Source organism: Protopterus annectens, chromosome 8.part0 (assembly GCF_019279795.1).
Source record: "Protopterus annectens isolate FY-2018-M chromosome 8.part0, PAN1.0, whole genome shotgun sequence".
NCBI classification, from domain to species: domain Eukaryota; kingdom Metazoa; phylum Chordata; order Ceratodontiformes; family Protopteridae; genus Protopterus; species Protopterus annectens.
The window spans coordinates 751,388,599-751,408,350 of record NC_056741.1 but is presented as its reverse complement, the minus strand read 5'-3'; the positions used below and the strand labels follow the sequence as shown (position 1 = coordinate 751,408,350).

The window sequence follows — 19,752 nt, the reverse complement described above, 5'->3', positions numbered from 1 at the left end:
CTGGTTCATGTAATGACTCCTCCTCAACAAGGACTAACCAACATTAATGGGATAAAAGGAAATGGTTAAGAGACAAAACCTCAGGCATGAGTTCCTCAGATCCATGCTAGATGACCACTGGACCTCTTTCCCATGATCTGGACAAATATGTACGAGGTACAATCAGACTGGGGGCTGAGAGTGCTAACAGCCCAGCATCCACTCCCTAGTGCTGGAGCAAAAGTACACTTTTGCAGGATCTTGTATGTGCTGTAAAAACTGAGGATTGGAAAGAGATTTAGCTCCCACTATATGGAAGTAGTTCCTACTTTAGTAAAGTCCAGGTACTCTTGGAAAACATAGACCTACCTGTTAGAAAACTAGCCCTCAGTCAATCCTCCAGTGGAAGACCTATATGTAGAAAATGCAGCCCAGCCACCAGAAGCTAAGAGGGAGGGAGAGAGAGAGAGAGAGAGAGAGAGAGACAGAGAGACTCCTATCAGTCTGTAATATAGATTCCTTCTACCATTTTCTGGATTTGTATAAGTCAGTATGAAGAAATTGCAACAAAATGGTAAGGGAATGCAGGAACTTTATCCTGTAATATCTAGAATTAAAATCTGAACTATGAAACTAGGCTAAATAACTGTTCAGGTTTGAGGAATAAGTGAGCTTATGTAGGTGGCTACTGCTGTCATGGCATGTATCATCACATGCACTTATCATTTTCTGAGAGAGGGGACTACTGGGGAAAAGATGCTGATTGTTAGTTAGTGGATAGGATATGTTCAGTCGTGGAATCCATCAAGGAAAGTCCTTGATGTAAAGATTTGTTTTTTTGCTTCCTAGCTAGAAATATGATTGTTATTATTATTTATGAAAGGAAGTTTTATAAGAAAAAAATGGACAATTGAAAGGGCAGTGACAACACACTATCCTTTACTCTCAGCAGTTGAGTGTCTCACTTCATTTGTGCATTTAGCTGTCAACAAACCCATACAGCATAATGGGACAAATCTCCTTTTTTCTCAGTATATTGTTTAATGTGCATTCACCATAACACCACAACAAATAGACCAATGTTGTGCATAAATAGAATTATTTTGTTTACTTATTTTTATTGTTCAGGCACCGCATATAGTGGCTCTAGAAAGCTGGTCAATAACTGGTCTATAAGGTGAAAATCATGTTTTTTTTTGTTTGTTTGTTTGTTTGTTTTTTTACTTTGTCAATTTATCTTTCCCGCTTTCCTTTCACCCTTTCACCAGAACTACCTTGTTGTAGAAAACTAATATAGCTACCAGATGTATGCTATGAATCCCTAGAGATGGAATGACTTTAACTTACACTTCTCAGTATATGTCTGCATACTCTAGTCTTGTTTGCAAATATATCATCAGCGCTGTTATAAAAGCAGAAATCTCTAGTACTTAATACTAGTAATTCCTAAACCGACATTTTGTAACTGTAGGAAACCTCAAATGCCCTCTAAATGACTGAAGTAAAAATAGAACAAACAACTGCTGCCACCCATTTCCCCGAGAGTGGTCTCTGGTGTTTCATTTTTTGCAGCAGTTCCTTCATGAAAGCAGAGACAAGCAATAATGGTTCAATGTGTTAAACTGCAGTTCTTCACCCTAGTGACAACTATGAATAAAAATGAATTTTCTAATACAGTACGAAAACGACTTTCTTGTTCAGTACCAGTGACAGCTCCATCTACAGCAGATTTCTGTTTTAGCAAAGTACGTGAATAATGCCCATTCCAGCACAAAAAAAAATCTCGTCAGTACCAAGGACAGTGACAGTCCTTGAAAGGACTAATAAACCAAGATGGAAAAAGTGGAATGTTATCATTTAATCTGGAATATTTCACTTTTCTAAAAGTATTAGATGGTCTTATACTGAGTATATTGTCATATATATATATATATAAGTTACACTGAATAACTTGAGTCAATGCTCTACGTGTGTTAAGGAAAGGCAGAGGGTCATTACCGGTGCCATTGCTACTGCTGGATATGGTTTGCAGCTACCACATGTTGCTCCGGGAGAAAGTACGCTGATCATGTCTTAGTAAGATCATGAGTCTAAATCAGCAGGAAGTCTTGCCGTTTGTTTCATGGCTAACATCTTACCTGAAATCACTGTATGGATGTATGATCCAGAATCCTGCCGATTTAACTCGTTCTTGCTCGATTTCCACAGCCTTGTGGCTGCCAAACATACGCAGGGAGAACTTGTTGACTGCCGGTTGTAGCATGGCCGCAAACTGTCTTTGCATAAAGGTGGACTGGTTGGAACTTGGGTCCTCCACATCCGCCAGGATTTGATCCGAGGCGTCCGCCTTTACAAACCCTACTGACTTCTGCAGAGAAGAACGTGCAGGGGACGACAGGGAAGAGGCCGGCTCTTTCTGATTTAATCCCATTAAGGGTTTTTGGCAGGGCCCCGAGGTTGAATCGCCACCAGTTGAGTCTTCAGCAGCCCCAGAGTGTCCATCCTCGTCATGTATTGTTACGTCTCCGTCCCCAATCAACTGTTTTTCCTCCAGTTCACAGTCCTGGGAATTCCTGTTTGTTAGAGAAGGGAGGCTCCCTCTGAGCTTTCTGCCATCTTTCGTGGCTCCTGCCTTGAGATCTTTGCCGGCAGCATCGGAATCCATAGTGCTGCCTTTGCTTTGATTTCTCCCTTACTTCCCAGAGCCGTGACCTCCTCAATGTTTCATCATTTTTCCTTGAAATGTCCTTGCATGTAGATCCTCCTCATCCTCCATGGCGAAAAACGACCAATGCATATTTCTATCAGCCTAAATTCAAGTCAAGATCAAGCTGGACCTTCCGAGACTGACATCTGGGGATTCATTGGGATCTGACTTCTCAGCCGATTTTGTGCTCACGCCTATACTAGGAGAAGATCACTGCACACAGAGCCTGCAGATTCACCTTTGCTAATATGGATACCTGACATTACTGTTTAGCTGAGGTGTGCAGAAAATAATAAGCATATATCTCCATGGCAGCAGCTAACGCCAGGTGCTGGTCTTCCTATTCTCCCTCTTTCACAGACACACGCTGTCAGGCATGCAAACACCACGTATACCAGCATACATCCATGCACTTTCACACAGGTAAGGAGATACGTCTGACTCGGTTACAAACAATTGCTGTACATTCACAAGCCACGGCAGTTGTTCAAGGCCTTTTCCCCTGTTGCTCAGATTTAGTTCCTGCTGCCCACAAGAGGCTAGTTCAGAGCGTTGCAGTCAAAAGTGAGAAGTCTCGTCCAACCATCTCACCAAAAATTAAACATTTTAACATAGGGACGCTATAGTTTAGTAAAGTCACTGTAAGTGGACACTGAGTAGTGCGTTTTAAAGTGCGTGTGACAAAAATATGCTGATTATAAACTGAGACTTTTACACAGACTGATGAGTAGTCCACTACGTGAATTGTACAGTTGCACACGCTTCCAAAGCTCCGTTTGGCCGCTTTTGCATCAGTGCAGCTGATGGATACCCTGAATAAGCTAAACAAATGCTTTGAGCGGAGTTTCGCTTCAAGGTATTACATTTGACCAGTTGACATATTAAACAAAACCCACTCCAGATGTATAGATGGGTTTTTAAACTAAACAAGAAACGTTTTATAAAACTGTGTGTTATCTCAAACAGGTCTGCGCGGTTTAAATCTGATTTTTCCCCAGCCCAAATCATTCACATTTTGCTTGACTAGCTTTATTAGCAAAACTCTGTTACGAAAAACAAGGCACCTAAATGTATTGTAAGGATACCCTTTTCATCTTTTTTCATACATGATTAATATGTGGCTTCCAAATATTAAAAGACTGAGTTTTAAGTTCTAGTAAATGTTAACACACTATCCTTGATCGAGATGGTGTAATTGTTAGTGAAAACGTGCACAGATTATTTTTACTGTCTAATTCGGTAACAAATATTAATTTCAATTTTCTTCTGAACATAACTATTACCACAACGATATATCTTTACATCATATGTTGCGTCTTTCGGCTTTTCCCGGTTAGGGGTCACGACAGCGGAACTCCGGTCCGCTAATGATTGGCAGCATATTTTTACGTGCCGAGTTGCCAGCCCTGACGCACAACCTTCAACGAAGGTACGCCCATTCACGCATGTCTCAACACGGAAGACGCTCTAGCTGAGAATCGAACAGAACAACGTCTTACTGTGAGGCGACAACGATTCCGCAGCACCACCACCGCAGTCTTTATATCATATAATGAACTATTTCGTATATTTCCCGTGGGCTAATTTGATTTCTACATCTGACAAAATTATCATACTTTCAGAAATGAGGATGGAGACCAGCTGAAAGTGTACCACACAATACTCAAACACATGACTTAAAGCAATATTGACAAACATGCATACAATTTTAAAATCATGGTGGACAGTTATTGTAGCACACTGAATGTGGCTTTATAGTTCTTGATTTTAGAATAAATAAACAGGTGGTCATGGAAATGAAGTAAAGCCGTGTATGTGGGAAGATAATACACATAGGTGAATACAAAGAAAATGCAGAAAGAAAGGATTGAGAATTGGGAAGAAAAAATAACTAAAAATATGAAGAAAAAGGAGAAATTAAGGAGTCAGGACAGTAGTGCCAAACATTATTAAGAAATATGGATTTCAGGTGTTTGTTAAAGAGTGAAAGGGTGGTTTATTGCAAGGGATTTGTCTACATTGGATAAAAACACTTGCATCCACAAAAGAAGAAAGCTAGGCATCTAACTCAATAATCACGATTAGCAGGTCAGGTGTGGGTATGGATGGAGTAATCGGAAATGGTTATTTAGTTTTGTTAATTGTGTGAAAATATGCTAGTTCTGCAAGACAGCAGTACCTGATTTCCAGTGAACTGGATGTTTTTTTCTGGATAAATACTTACGTAAGCCCAAGGAACTCTATCTGGTAACTAACACATAGGACTAATGCTATCAACTGTTAAAGAGCTTCTTCCCTCAGCCTCCACCAACCTACCAACAACCTACAATGTTATTCTAAGCAGCCATTTAACCAGGATAGACTGAAAAAGTCCATTTGGAACAGTGCTATACCCCAGTTAATAAATAAACTCAATCACGGGTCTTAAAACTGTGGATAATATACACTTAGTGCTATTCTGTCACCTGCCATGAAAAATGGAGGTGGGGGGATAAGCAAGAATCATTGTGTGAACTTTGGCGCTAGATGATTGTCATTTTTGAAGTAACACCTTGACCTCATATGCAAAATGGGACCTTGATCTCATATGCAAAAATGGGAAAAGTGGTTGTGGATGGTTGGATGGATGGATGGATGCAGAGGAAAGTTGTCAATGAAGATGCAGATATGATATCTCTGCCTGAAACATGGTTTAAACAGAAGAAAGTAAAATAGATTACTGTCTGCTTATTCCTACTTCATTAATATTGCTTCACTGCTCCCATCTCATTGATAGGTGGATAGATAGATTTATATCAAATAGACTCAAAAAGGAAATATTCATATTGGCTAACCAGGTGTGTAAAGCATGTTCAATGCACACCTAAAATAAAACCACCTCAAAATGCCTTTCCTCCAAAAAAGAATAAAACATGCTGTGCTGTATGTTCAGCATATATTACTGCATAACTAGGCTTAAATGATAGTCACCTGCCTGGCCTGTCTCTTACAACATCTTGAGCATGTGATAATATCTGTTTATTGCACACCACCATGAGTACATGATAATATATGCTCATTGCACATCCCCCATATTTCTTATTGTTCAAATGTACACGTGCACACACACACACACACACACACACACACACACACACACACACACACACACGCACACACAAAAGCATGCATACACACTGATTAAATATGCAGTCTATTAAGTCTAAAATAATATAAACAACTAAAACCTCAAAAACATTAAACAAAAACAATAATTTAATAACGCCTACAGACAACTACATATCAATCACTCCACACAAGATAGTTGATAGATGGTATGACATTTACCTGTTAGTTCATTAGAACTTATTTTGGGGCTATGCTCCTCAGAAGGTCTACTACAAGTCAAAAGCACTTGAAAAAAATGTTTCGACGCCACAGACTTAAGTGTTTTGTAGCTCATGTATGCTGCCATTTATGTTCGAAGGAGAATATTAGTTTGGGCAAGCAGAGAAACTACTGAAGGCTGAGGGGGTGGAAGGCAATAGGGGCACTTAAAGATGTAAAAATTAGAATTTATTTATAGTTTGTATGTTTGATTGACTGGTCTATACTACCAGAGGAGAAGCAGACAACAGAATCTGAAACATGTACATGCCTACATGTAGGATATATACCTTGCTACAACATAAAAATGACAAAATATTATTTTCCTTTTATAATAGTGTTATTTTGGATTCTTGTTTCATAAGAACACATCAATGATATGATTGAGATGCTACTGATTGTTTGGATAAAAAATAGAAAATATTTGTTTTCATTAAACAAACAGCAAAGCAGAGCATCCAAATGATCACACTGAGCTGCTGATGTTACTTAGCAATAAAGAACCGTCTCTATTTTTTAATTAATTGCATAGGCAATTAATAGGCTAATGCCCCAGGGGATCTTTTTAAGCCTAGCTATGCTTCCAAGATGTTAAAATCAAAGCCTGTATCTTGCATAAGCCAGGTAAATATCTTAACCATTATGTCAACCTCCCCGTAACACAAAAAGTATTAACAACAATTTACTCAGAATACTGTATCATGACCTTCAGCTACATAATGCACTTAGAAGGCTGTTCTAGCTGAAAAGACACATATAGAATTTTGCCTTCTTATAATATGGTTTGCTGCAAATGACTCTAAAATTGAGGGGTACAAGTTGAGTAACAAAAACAGATGCATTGGCACCTCAGTGAAGAAGTAGAGTGAAATGCAAAATGATAGACTGTGGCACTAAAGGCACATGAACCAAAATAAATGGAGCCTGTCTTAGAAAGGTTATATCTCGATCTTCTTTTGATATTTCATTACAGAACTTTCATATAAAAACAAGAGTGTTCTACTATGAAACACACTATAAACTGCATTTCTAATCTCTGAGCTTCTTAGTGCAGAACACTTCAATATTTCACCGTATAACTTTAGCTGCTTCAAAACATGACATTATAATTCAGCGTGCAGCTATATATATATATATATATCTATACATACATATATATATATATATATATATATATATATATATATATATATATGGGTTCCATACACTAGATCGAATTTTCACTCATTCGAAATAGTGTATGGAATGCTCACTGCTGCGAAAGTGCACTTAATCAAAAGTGCACTTACACGAAGTTCAGTACAACAAAAGGGTGTTGTACTGAACTTCCATGCAGTACTCACAGACTTTAGGGTTAGGGCATGAGTCATAGTAAGGGGATAGCCCATAGGGCTATCCCCTTACCATGACCCATGCCCTAACCCTAAGGTCCGTGATGACTGTAGTGCAGTGAAGGACATAGCAATGTCCTACACTATGGTGTGATAGTCACAAACCTTAGGGTTAGGGCATGGGTTAGGGTAAGGGGATAGCTTTACTAACTATCCCCTTACCCTAACCCGTGCCCTAATCCTAAGGTCCATGACTATCGCACCATAGTGGAGGACATAGCTTGTGTTTTATGTCCTCCACTGTGCTACGGTGTTTTCGGTGAAGTGCACTTGCGCAAAAGTTCACTTTCGTTAAAGTGAACTTTCACAGAAGTGAGGCTTCCTATTACAAGTTCAAAGTAGTGAACTTTCTTCTTATAATAGGAATCCATATATATATATATATATATATATATATATATATATATATATATATATATATATACCAGAAAATAGGATAACTACACTCCTTCGCTCCTCAAAAACGTCCGAATTGATAACTGGAACACTTAGGTAGAAAAAATACACTCTTTATTAATAAAATTTAAGCTTCCTACAAGCTTTTCACCAGTTAAAATTCACCAACTTCCTCAGAAATGAAATGCATAAAACGGAAACAACGTCACTTGACCACCACTTGTTTAAATACCCTTTCATTGTCATTTAAGCAATAAACAAATTAATAACATTTAAAACTTATGAAAACGTTTGAAAAAGCATTAAAAAACGTTGAAAAACAGTGTATAAAGTCTTATTAAATAAACACATCAATCATACATATTACATGATCTTATTTCATATGGTTACCTGAAATAAAAGTGTATTAAAAGACAAAATGAATAAAATGGTAAATAAAAGGCCAACGTACACATGCCTTAAATATCCTAATTGATTCTAATGCTATTCTATATGTTATGTGTATAAAAACCCCACTGTTGATTGTAAGAAATACTGAGAAAAAACTGAGAAAAACACTATTGGACACTCTCATTTACTGTATATAAATTTAATTTTAAATTAATGGAAGAGCTGTTACTTACTCTAACCAATATTTAATGGAATTTGTAACTAAGTAAATAGTAATTGAAATTAGTAGAATTAAAAAAGTATTATTAATAGAAAAATTTGAAAGAGAAATTAGGAAAAAAGTTTGTATACTGAATAAAAAGTAATTAATAATAAATGTTAATCTCTATCTAGTGAGGCTCTTTAATCTCAATATGCAAGAAATGGATAATCTATCATTTATGCCCGGGTAGTGACAGGCATCCAATCTTAGTTGCCAAAACAGTTCTCGTCCCTCCAAGATGAGAGAATCAACTGCCCCCCTGCCATTTGAACGAACATGGTCAATGACAGTAAATGAAAAAAGGTGGAGAGGATATTCCTTTACATGTTTCGCCAAGGCATTTTCCACCTTCCCTTTCCTAATAGCATATGTATGTTCATAAATACGCTCATATAATTTTCTGTCGGTCTTACCAACATAGAAAACTGGGCAGTGGGAACACCGAGCCAGATAAACGACTCCTGAACTGGAACAGTTAAACTTGCCTTGTATTTTATATCTAAAGTCTCCGATGACAAAAGATGAACCAACCGTGATATACTTACAGTAATGGCACATATTACATTTGAACATACCTGATCTTACCAACATAGGTTCAGACTTGGACTCTAAGATATTTTTGAGATTTTTACCCCTCCTAAATTTATTTTGGGGAATACCTTTGCAGTATCCCTACACGACCCATCCTGCATGAGGTAACTCCAATTTTTATGGATGATTAAAATAATACCTTTCACATCCACATTGTAAGTAAGTATACAATTACAAGGGTGAACTATCTTGGCAGCCTTATTAGGTGTACTGGGTTTCTCACTGGACTTAGACGAATTTAATATAGGTATGTAGAAACCTGACACCCGCTTATTGTGAACCTCACAGACCAAATCCAAAATTAGGTCAGCCGGGTACCCTCACTTTAGAAAAAGACCCTCCATGAATTTACATTCATTAGCAAAATCACTATCTCTGGTCACCATTCTTGCAGCTCTCACCAGTTGACCCTTTATGATAGACTTCTTTTGAGAAAAGGGGTGACAACTGTTGAACTGGAGATAACTATTATATGACAATGAAAGGGTATTTAAATGAGTGGTAGTCAAGTGACATTGTTTCTCTTTTATGCATTTAGTTTCTGAGGATGTTGGTGAATTTTAAACTGATGAAAAGCTCATAGGAAGCTTAAATTTTATTAATAAAGAGTGTATTTTTTCTACCTAAGTGTTCCGGTTATCAATTCGGAAGTTTTTGAGGAGCGAAGGAGTGCAGTTATCCTATTTTCTGGTACAGTGTTTGTGCGCGTACTTGGTTTGTTGGAGTGTTTTGTCTCGAGATGGATACACCTCCTTTGCCACCTTCCAGTACTGTTTTAGAGGAAGAAACTCCCAATTTAACTCAATTAGTGGAACTGTTGACTCAAAAGGTAAATACACTATCTGACCATTTCAACGGCTTCATTGAATCTCAAGGGAGCCCCGAAGCGAGTGTCACGACTTTTTCACAAGATACACATGTTTCCACAGACCACCAGGAAAGAGTTTATTCTGCCAACCGACCTGACAACTACGAGAGCAATGGCTCCCCTAATAGCGGCTCAGGAGGGGTCATTCGACTGGCAGGATCTAATTTATTGCCCAGGGCGGACATACAAGGTGAAAACATACTGAACACTGGTCCTATGCGAAGTGTTTCACCTTATTCTAATGCTGCTACTGTTTCCAATGCTAATAATATGCAGGAGTCATTTAATCTTACTACGTGGCTTAGCTGCCCAGTTTCCTTACAGGACAATCAAGGGATTATCACAGAGAATCCAGGTATGTCTGAATCATCTGACTTGCCTTCTAAATTAAATATTTTTGACCAGAGCCTGTTGAAATTGAGAAAGATAAAATTGGAAGTGGCTTATTTCAATGAATGTAAATAAGCCAAAGTGGTTCCTAAAGGTCTCAGGTCTTGGCAATACCCTACGGGGTTGGTGGAAGGGTCCACCTTTCATTCCGACTTGATTCAGTTGTTTGAGAGGCATGGATTCGAACTATTAGATTTGATAAAAGGCCATTACCAACAAGCGGCTGATATTTCAACTAAAGAAATAACAAAACTGGATGTGGAAATCAAGAATGATTTGAATTTCCACCGTTATTTATTCGACTATGAGAGGTCATTTAATAGTATTGACCAACATATCAACAAATCACAGTCAATAAAATAAAAAAACTTAAAAGGGATATTAAAACCTATGGGGAGGATACGGCATATCCCAAACCGCTTCCTTCCCAAGGTAATTATTTGGCCTCTAGTGTGTGCCATTTGGGAAGAACCAGCAACCCCATCATGGAAGAGAGGACAAATTCTAGTGCCTCTATCCAATGGGAGGCTGATACTTTACCACCTGGAGAGGCAATTCGATGGAGTGATCATTTGGCTCAACAACATTGAGCTACCCATTCCGTTCAGGAGATAGAGAAGCCAAATTTTCAGAACCCGGCTTCTCATCATTCTTCCTACCATGGTCAGAAGACCAAGAACAGATCCAGGAATAGGAGGAATTAGTCGACTTCCAGGACGAAGAAATCTAGCCTATTAGAAGGACATGTGCCATTATTACTAATGCTGATTCAGACTTCAATATTTATAACTTTTCTGACTTTCACTTTTCCAGTGAGTTGGTGGAACTGTTAGCCAAGGGTCTTACCTTTGTTCCTACAAGAAGGGCAGACCTGGCTAAAACCTTACTGGAATTGAAGTTATTTGTCAGAAAGCTAAATCTACAAATTTTGCTTGGCCAAAGTACTAGAGTAATGGGCACTTTTAATATCCCTAGTACATATAATCCACCTCTATGTCCAGCACTTGAAGTTTTTGAACAGATTTGTGAATTGGACATCCGTCATTTATTAAGCCAATCCCCTCCATCCCATGTCTCCATGTCTAACACTAGCAAGGAAGAAAGAGATCTCTTAGAACTTTTAGGTAAAGCACCGGTCAGAGTCATGCAACCCGAAAAGGGGGGAGGCTTGTTGGTGATGAACCAATGGGATTATATTAGGAGAATGGAGGATATTTTGACCACTGATACTTACAAGGAAATATCTAAGAATGAGTTAAATGTAGGCCTCACTAAAATCATTGGTTATTATAACGATATGTTCATTAATAACACAGTAGACCTACATTTATTCAATTATATATCTACACCAGCGCCTAAAATCACTATAATTTTTGGTTCCCCCAAAATTCACAAGAAGCTTGAAGATCCCCCTATGCGCCCCTTGGTCAGTGCTAGAGGTAGTATAACCTATGCTGGCGCTAAGGTGGTTGACTCTATCTTGAAGAAATATGTAGCAAGTGAAGTCCAGATTTCAAAGGATTCTTGGTAATTTTTATCAAGAGTAAATCAAATCCCTTACAGTGCAGATAGTTTTTTTCTAACCATAGATGTCAGGGACTTGTAGTCTTCTATTCCCCACAATGTGGCACTGGACTGGATCCCTATTTTGATGAATTCTAAAGGAGCAGCAAAAGAGGAGATACAACTGGTCATCAAATTATTGGATATTATTTTATCCAGCAATTATGTATCCTTCAACAACAAGTACTACCTACAAAAAATAGGGGTACCTATGGGATCTCCATGTGGTGCTAGTGTAGCTAATATGGTGATGGCATTTTGGGAAAGGGAATACGTAGTTACATACCCTTTGTTCCAGGATAGGGTTCTGTTGTACACACGCTTCCTGGACGACATCTTTATTATCCTAAAAGGTGACAGAACCATAGTGGACCAACTATTAAATCACTTCAACTCTTCTACTGATTTCTTAAAATTCACTTCCAGTGTGTAAAGTGATAAAATTTCCTATTTGGATGTAGATCTCTTAAAAGATAAAAAAACTAATTGTTATATAGCTAGAATCCATCATAAAGAAACCTTCTCTAATAGTTATATCCAGTTCAACAGTTGTCACCCCTTTTCTCAAAAGAAGTCTATCATAAAGGGTCAACTGGTGAGAGCTGCAAGAATGGTGACCAGAGATAGTGATTTTGCTAATGAATGTAAATTCATGGAGGGTCTTTTTCTAAAGTGAGGGTACCCGGCTGACCTAATTTTGGATTTGGTCTGTGAGGTTCACAATAAGCGGGTGTCAGGTTTCTACATACCTATATTAAATTCGTCTAAGTCCAGTGAGAAACCCAGTACACCTAATAAGGCTGCCAAGATAGTTCACCCTTGTAATGTTATACTTACTTACAATGTGGATGTGAAAGGTATTATTTCAATTATCCATAAAAATTGGAGTTACCTCATGCAGGATGGGGCGTGTAGGGATACTCTACAAAGGAACTCCCCAAAATTACATTTAGGAGGGGTAAAAATCTCAAAAATATCTTAGAGTCCAAGTCTGAACCTATGTTGGTAAGATCATGTATGTCCAAATGTAATATGTGCCGTTACTGTAAGTATATCACGGTTGGTTCATCTTTTGTCATCAGAGACTTTAGATATAAAATACAAGGCAAGTTTAACTGTTCCAGTTCAGGAGTCATTTATCGTTCCCACTGCCCAGTTTTCTATGTCAGTAAGACCGACAGAAAATTATATGAGCGTATTTATGAACATACATATGCTATTAGGAAAGTGAAGGTGGAAAATGCCTTGGCGAAACATGTAAAGGAATATCCTCTCCACCTTTTTTCATTTACTGTCATCGACCATGTTCGTTCAGATGGCAGGGGGGCAGTTGATTCTCTCATCTTGGAGGGACGAGAACTGTTTTGGCAACTAAGATTGGATGCCTGTCACTACCCGGGCATAAATGATAGAGTATCCATTTCTTGCATATTGTGATTAAAGAGCCTCACTAGATAGAGATTAACATTTATTATTAATTACTTTTTATTCAGTATACAAACTTTTTTCCTAATTTCTCTTTCTAATTTTTCTATTAATAATACTTTTTTTAATTCTACTAATTTCAATTACTATTTACTTAGTTACAAATTCCATTAAATATTGGTTAGAGTAAGTAACAGCTCTTCCATTAATTTAAAATTAAATTTATATACAGTAAATGAGAGTGTCCAATAGTGTTTTTCGTAGTTTTTTCTCAGTATTTCTTAGAATCAACAGTGGGGTTTTTATACACATAACATATAGAACAGCATTAGAATCAACTAGGATCTTTAAGGCATGTGTATGCTGGCCTTTTATTTATCATTTTATTCATTTTGTCTTTTAATACACTTTTATTTCAGGTAACCATATGAAATAAGATCATGCAATAAGTATGATTGATGTGTTTATTTAATAAGACTTTATACAATGTTTTTCATTGTTTTTTAATGCTTTTTCAAATGTTTTCATAAGTTTTAAATGTTATTAGTTTGTTTATTGCTTAAATGACAATGAAAGGGTATTTAAACGAGTGGTGGTCAAGTGACGTTTCCGTTTTATGCATTTCGTTTCTGAGGAAGCTGGTGAATTTTAAACTGATGAAAATCTCGTAGGAAACTTAAATTTTATTAATAAAGAGTGTATTTTTTCTACCTAAGTGTTCCGGTTATCAATTCGGACATTTTTGAGGAGCGAAGGAGTGTAGTTATCCTATTTTCTGGTACAGTGTTTGTGCATGTACTTGGTTTGTTGGAGTATATATATATATATATATACTGTATATATACTGTGTGTATATATATATATATATATATATATGTGTGTGTGTGTGTGTGTGTGTGTGTGTGTGTGTGTGTGTGTGTGTGTGTGTGTGTGTATGTAAATTTTGCAACTAAAACAAACACTTTTTCTGTAAAATACATGGAATGTTCACTACTGAAATACTGTGAACTTAGTACATATATGTTCTATACATTAGTTTTACTCAGTCTTTTCTGGACAAGTCAAATTGCCCTTGGGTGAAAACAAAACATAGTACTAGACTGTGTTAGCAGAAGCCCTCCTAAACTCTGGGTTTACTAGTTGTATATGAGAAACCATTTATATATATATATATATATAAATAGGGCCAGTAATAAGATACTTTGGTACAGAATATATTCATAATGTCCAGTGGTCTTTGTCACTTTTGTGAGCATACACTACCTCTGAATGTGAAGAGATCACATACATATAATGGTCAAATAGCTCTTAGACTGATCCTAAACTCCCATCAAGCCATATCAATAATCAGTAAGAATGGATCCTGAAACTTAATTGCATTCATACATCACCTGCCCCCAGGCTTTTGAGCAGAATAGTTTGGGAGGGTGGCCTAATGGTTAAGGTGTTTGCCTTACAAACACAAGGTGCAGGGTTTGAGTCTCACAAGGGATAATTGGCTAGGCTTACAATGGCTCGCAAGAGCAGTTAGCTTAGTACTAACCTATGAACCTATAAGAAGTCAAATATTCCCCCAGGTTGAAATCAAGCACACTGCCAAACTGTGCCAATACAAGCCCTTTGAAATGCTGGTTTTGCTAGCTGCATATAACAGGCCATATGTCAGTTTCCCAAAGAAAGTCCATATTAAAAAGCTCCAGAGACTTGTAATACCATAATCTGGTGTTAAACTCAAATGTATTCCTCCCCAGAGGAGTTTTTCCCCTTCAACGAAGGTATATTCCATTTGACTGTGAAGGAATCACACAGATACGATGGTCATATTACTCTTTGATGGATACTGTCATCCTCCAAAAAATCATATCAACAATCAGTCAAAAGTGATCCTATAAGAACCATTTGATTTCATACATCAGCTGTTCCCACCCATATTGACTGTTGGTCAAATAGTACCCAGGTACACACCAGATTCAACGGTAGGCTGAGACAACAAAATCCCTCTGAAAACGTAATATTTACCAGCTGCATATAAGAGGCCAGTTCCACAAAGAGTTCAGGATAAAAAAAAAAAAAGGCGTGTGTACAAAACACACACTTTTCCAATGAAATGTCGAACTTCTGAGGGGATTCCCTACCTTTGACTGGAAAGGAATCACATAAATATAAGGGCCATATGACACTTTGATAAATCCTGTCCTCCACCAACAAACTATACTAGTAGTCAGTCAGGAGTGATGCCGTTAATTACCTGCCCCTAGACTTTTGTGCAAAGCACCCACATGGAAAAAGAGCATATTGCCAGCCTGTGAGAACAAAAGCAGTATGAGATGTTGGATTTACTATCTGTGTTTAAGAAGCCATATTTCTGTTCCCTGAAGGCAGTTCTCAATAAAAGAAATAATGGAGTTATAGTTAGAAACTTTCTTACAAAATGTAACCTGATGTTCAGGTGGAATGTGCCATTGCTGAGAAGGTACACTACCTCTGACATTGGAGGAATCATAAAAATTTATTAACAATATTGTTCATTAACAGATGCTACCCTCCCAAAAATATATCAATAATCAGTTTGAACTGATCGTGTAACTGCTGTTTGCATTCATACATCACATGCCCTCCAAAATGACACCCACATTCTATATACTTCTAATGTCTCACTGAGAAAAAAACAAAAAACAAAGCAACAGTATCATATTTTAACTTGCTGTTATTAGACACATACACTAACCCAGAGAAGCCATATCTATATTCGATAGTTTTCATGGATTCACCACGTGATTTCACACACAGCATGAGTTCTCACCCCCTTACCTCTAAAGGCATCCACCTTCTGTTTATATTTGTTATGTATAATTGTGAGGAATGTCACAAAATGAGGACAATAATTTATTGCAATCTTCTTGCTCTTCATCATGTATACATGGTCTCAGCATTGATTACTTGTAGTGATTTTACATAACTCCTTTGCATACTTTCTAACTGGCTCCCCTATCTCTAATAGAATTATATTAAGTCTGCCCTGGGTAATTTGAAGAACTGCACCCCCTACACCCACTAACCAATACAAGCATTCTCTGAGTCATGCCATTTGTGGGGAAAGGGAGCCAAATTGAGTCCACAGATCAGCAGATTGCTCACTACAAGTAGTCAGTGCTGACACTCCATGACCCCCCAGACTAGGCATACATGTGACTGCTTTGCATAACTTATGTAACTGACCTTTGCTTTCATACTCAGTTCCCCCACATACACACATACAGCCCAGCCAGACACCCATGGCAATCACCTCTCATGTGGGACTGCCAAAAGTGGCAAATAAGAGTCACAATAATCAATTTCAGTAAGGTAGCAGTAACAACCAAATAATCTACTGCACTTCAACTATAGGGCACATCACCCCCAAGTCAACCTTCATAAAAATTAAATAAAATATTATATAAGTGTAGGAGACAGTGGGCAGTGCATACTATTACTACTGCCAATGCATGTGCATTTGGATTCTTGCCAAACAAAGTGAAGAACCACTAAAGTATTTTAAGTTGTAGTTGGAGTTTTCAGTTACTATGCCTTGTTATCCCTGATCTCAAATGAGCCACCACAATGACCACTTAATCTTGATGATCCTAACTGCCCTTTGCTTTCATGCACAAACTGCCATTTCCCATAGATAACCACTTCTGGTAATCATCTGTAAAATAACCACTGCAAAGCAGCTCAAGTTACTGCAGCAGGATTAATCACTTTGCTTCACCCATAATTCCCAGCTCACCACAAAAAAAAAAGTCATAGCTCTCAACTTCATTTAGTAACCAGAAACAAAACCAAAAGTTAAAGACGGGCGAAGACCTATAATTATAGACACATATAACATTTATCTTCTCTTATGTATTGAGAAACTAGATAGAACAACAGATTTTACATTAGCACACATTCTTCTGAAGAATACGAAGATGGTAACTCAAAAGGCTGTCATCTTAATGTCAGCAAACTTTACTCATTTTCCAGAGGAGAAGAAATGTATGAGTTATAGCAGCCTCAGCGTACCCATTTACGAAACCTGCTACAGCCCACAACCTATGAATGGAATAGTCCCTACTGGACAGCAGTAAGGCATAAACTAACAATAATAAGCAAAGCTGCAGGACTACTGTCATTGCAAGACTGAGGTGGTTGCACTAAATCTCATCTCCCATGTTTCTCAATGTCTTTCCTCAAAAATTCTAGACAAAGGCAAAAACAATGGGGAGGACAAGGCCTAAAATCAGGACCAATGTTTAGATATTACTCTGATTCACTTAAAAAAATAATAGAACAAAAAGCTTGCAGCAACAAGGATTTTTTGAACAATAAGTATGAAACACCAGTGAGTGTCATTACTGACTGATTGTAGTCTTTAGTAACTTAGCAGAAAAATCAAACATTTTACAAGGGACAAGGCAAAAATATGAGGCATCAACCAAGGGTGTAACCAGGAATTTATAAATTGTACCCCATGCAGTCATAGCAAACCCTCTTGTAAAAGGTATAGGTTATGCCAGAGCAATGAATTATATTGTTACAACCATGTTGTACCCACCATAAAAGTATTGGCCATGAGCTGGCTCTACTGTACATTATATCTTTGGTCATGTCACACAGACTGCCTTTTGGTTACAGTGATGTACTGCAAGAAGTCTCTGTAGAACAACCAAAAGACTTCACTTACAAAGCAATGCAGTGGCAAGCCTCTATACCAGATCACAGAAGCCGTTTTTGCAGCTGCCCATTGACACCAGTGTTGGCATTCAGCACCAACTGTCTATGCCATGTTGCAGCAGCGATTCCCAGAGTTTCTACCACACCAGTCCTAGTGTTCAGCACCAAGCCCATGCTACATCATGGCAACTAGTCCCACACATCCATTCACATAAATAACAATACATTGCACTAACAAGCCTCTGTGCTACAACATGGAAAGTGGTCCACAAAGTAAAATTCATCCACTGCAATCATGCTAATTAAGCCAGTGCATACAGTATACCCTAACACTCACACATGGCAAGAGTAACATTAATGCATCTAAACCCACCACAATGAACACTTCTAAATTCACAGACTTTAAAAAGACAAACCTATTAAAACTATATGATGAGATTTCAACATTCGAATGAAAAATGTCCAGCCTGCATGCAGCTTCAATTGTCACTTGTGCAAAAGAATTTTACTCCAGTCAAAGAAGCGGCATAATCCAAACTGTCACAATCAGCACCAAATATGCTGTAAACATAAAATAAGCCATCTTAGTGGAATGTAGCATTAATAAGCTATATAATAAAAAAAGCAAATTAAATCTTATAATGCACACAAACTTTACTCTCATTAAAGATTCTGCAAAAATGCTCACTAACAATCTGAACGTTACCATAAAGAAAATCAGATTGGAACACAAATTGAAATTAGCATCCACAGTCAAACATAACCATAAATTCTTCCATAACTCCTAAAGCTGTTTAACTTAGCACAGCCACATAGTATATTCCTTAGTCACTGAAAATGGCTATTATTATGTCCATCCTCAAGAGACCTCACCCCAGATTCCAGAAAGTATAGACCCATCTACCTAATAAGTTCAATTTAATAAGCTCCAATATTTAAAAAACTGAATTCCTGAGACCCACAACAATATGGTTTTGTGAAAAAGAGATCATGTTTATTTAATTTAGTAAACATCTTTGAAAAAGTTACTGAAGCTGTGGGCAGCAGTCAAGCTGTTTAAACAATGCACCTTGATCTAGCCAAGACCTTTGGCACTGTTTACCATGCTACTATTCCAAATAAACTTACATGCATAAATGCACACCCTTATGTGTGACAGATAGCAAACTTACTTATAAATAGAACACAGGCAGTTAAGGTAGTAGGTTCCACCCCCAAAAGCAAAAAGGTAGGAATTCGTCAGGGCTCACTAGTGGGATCCCTGCTGTTCAGTATCTACTTGTTGGATATTCAAGCTACTAACCAGGACATATCACTAATTAAATGTGCAAATGACTGCATGCTGGTGCTGAGATTCACTCAGCTGCTGATACTAAACCACAGAGGTCAAGGGTGTATTATAAATCGGCTTAAGTTAAATGCAGAGGAGTGTAGCAGTATCACCTATGATAAATAAAACATGGCAACAGCTTACATTATAGCATGCACCCCATTCCACAATGAAATGGTCATCAGAGATCTTAACACCCATTTGGACTATCATACAACAATAGTACTTAAGAAATCCTTCTGTATAGCCCAGTTAATATGTAAATGCATTCATCCACATTAAAAGATGTTATCTTTCCTCTATATTCTACCCTGATCAGACCAGTTATAGAATATAATGTACCTTTATGTATGCATCTATCCAGATGCATCATACAGCTACAAAGAGCCAGAACTTCCT

General features: G+C 37.6%; 1 protein-coding gene across 1 annotated transcript in view; it reads right to left on the bottom strand.

Moving 5' to 3' along the window:
- HCN3 (hyperpolarization activated cyclic nucleotide gated potassium channel 3) overlaps positions 1-3,137 on the bottom strand; it is a 1,184,329-nt gene extending 1,181,192 nt beyond the window's left edge. Inside the window, exon 1 of the mRNA XM_044080212.1 lies at positions 2,118-3,137. Within this exon, the coding sequence (XP_043936147.1) occupies positions 2,118-2,644 (527 nt within the window). The 5' untranslated portion in view covers positions 2,645-3,137. The remainder of the gene's footprint in view (positions 1-2,117) is intronic.
- Positions 3,138-19,752: the final 16,615 nt, after the last annotated feature.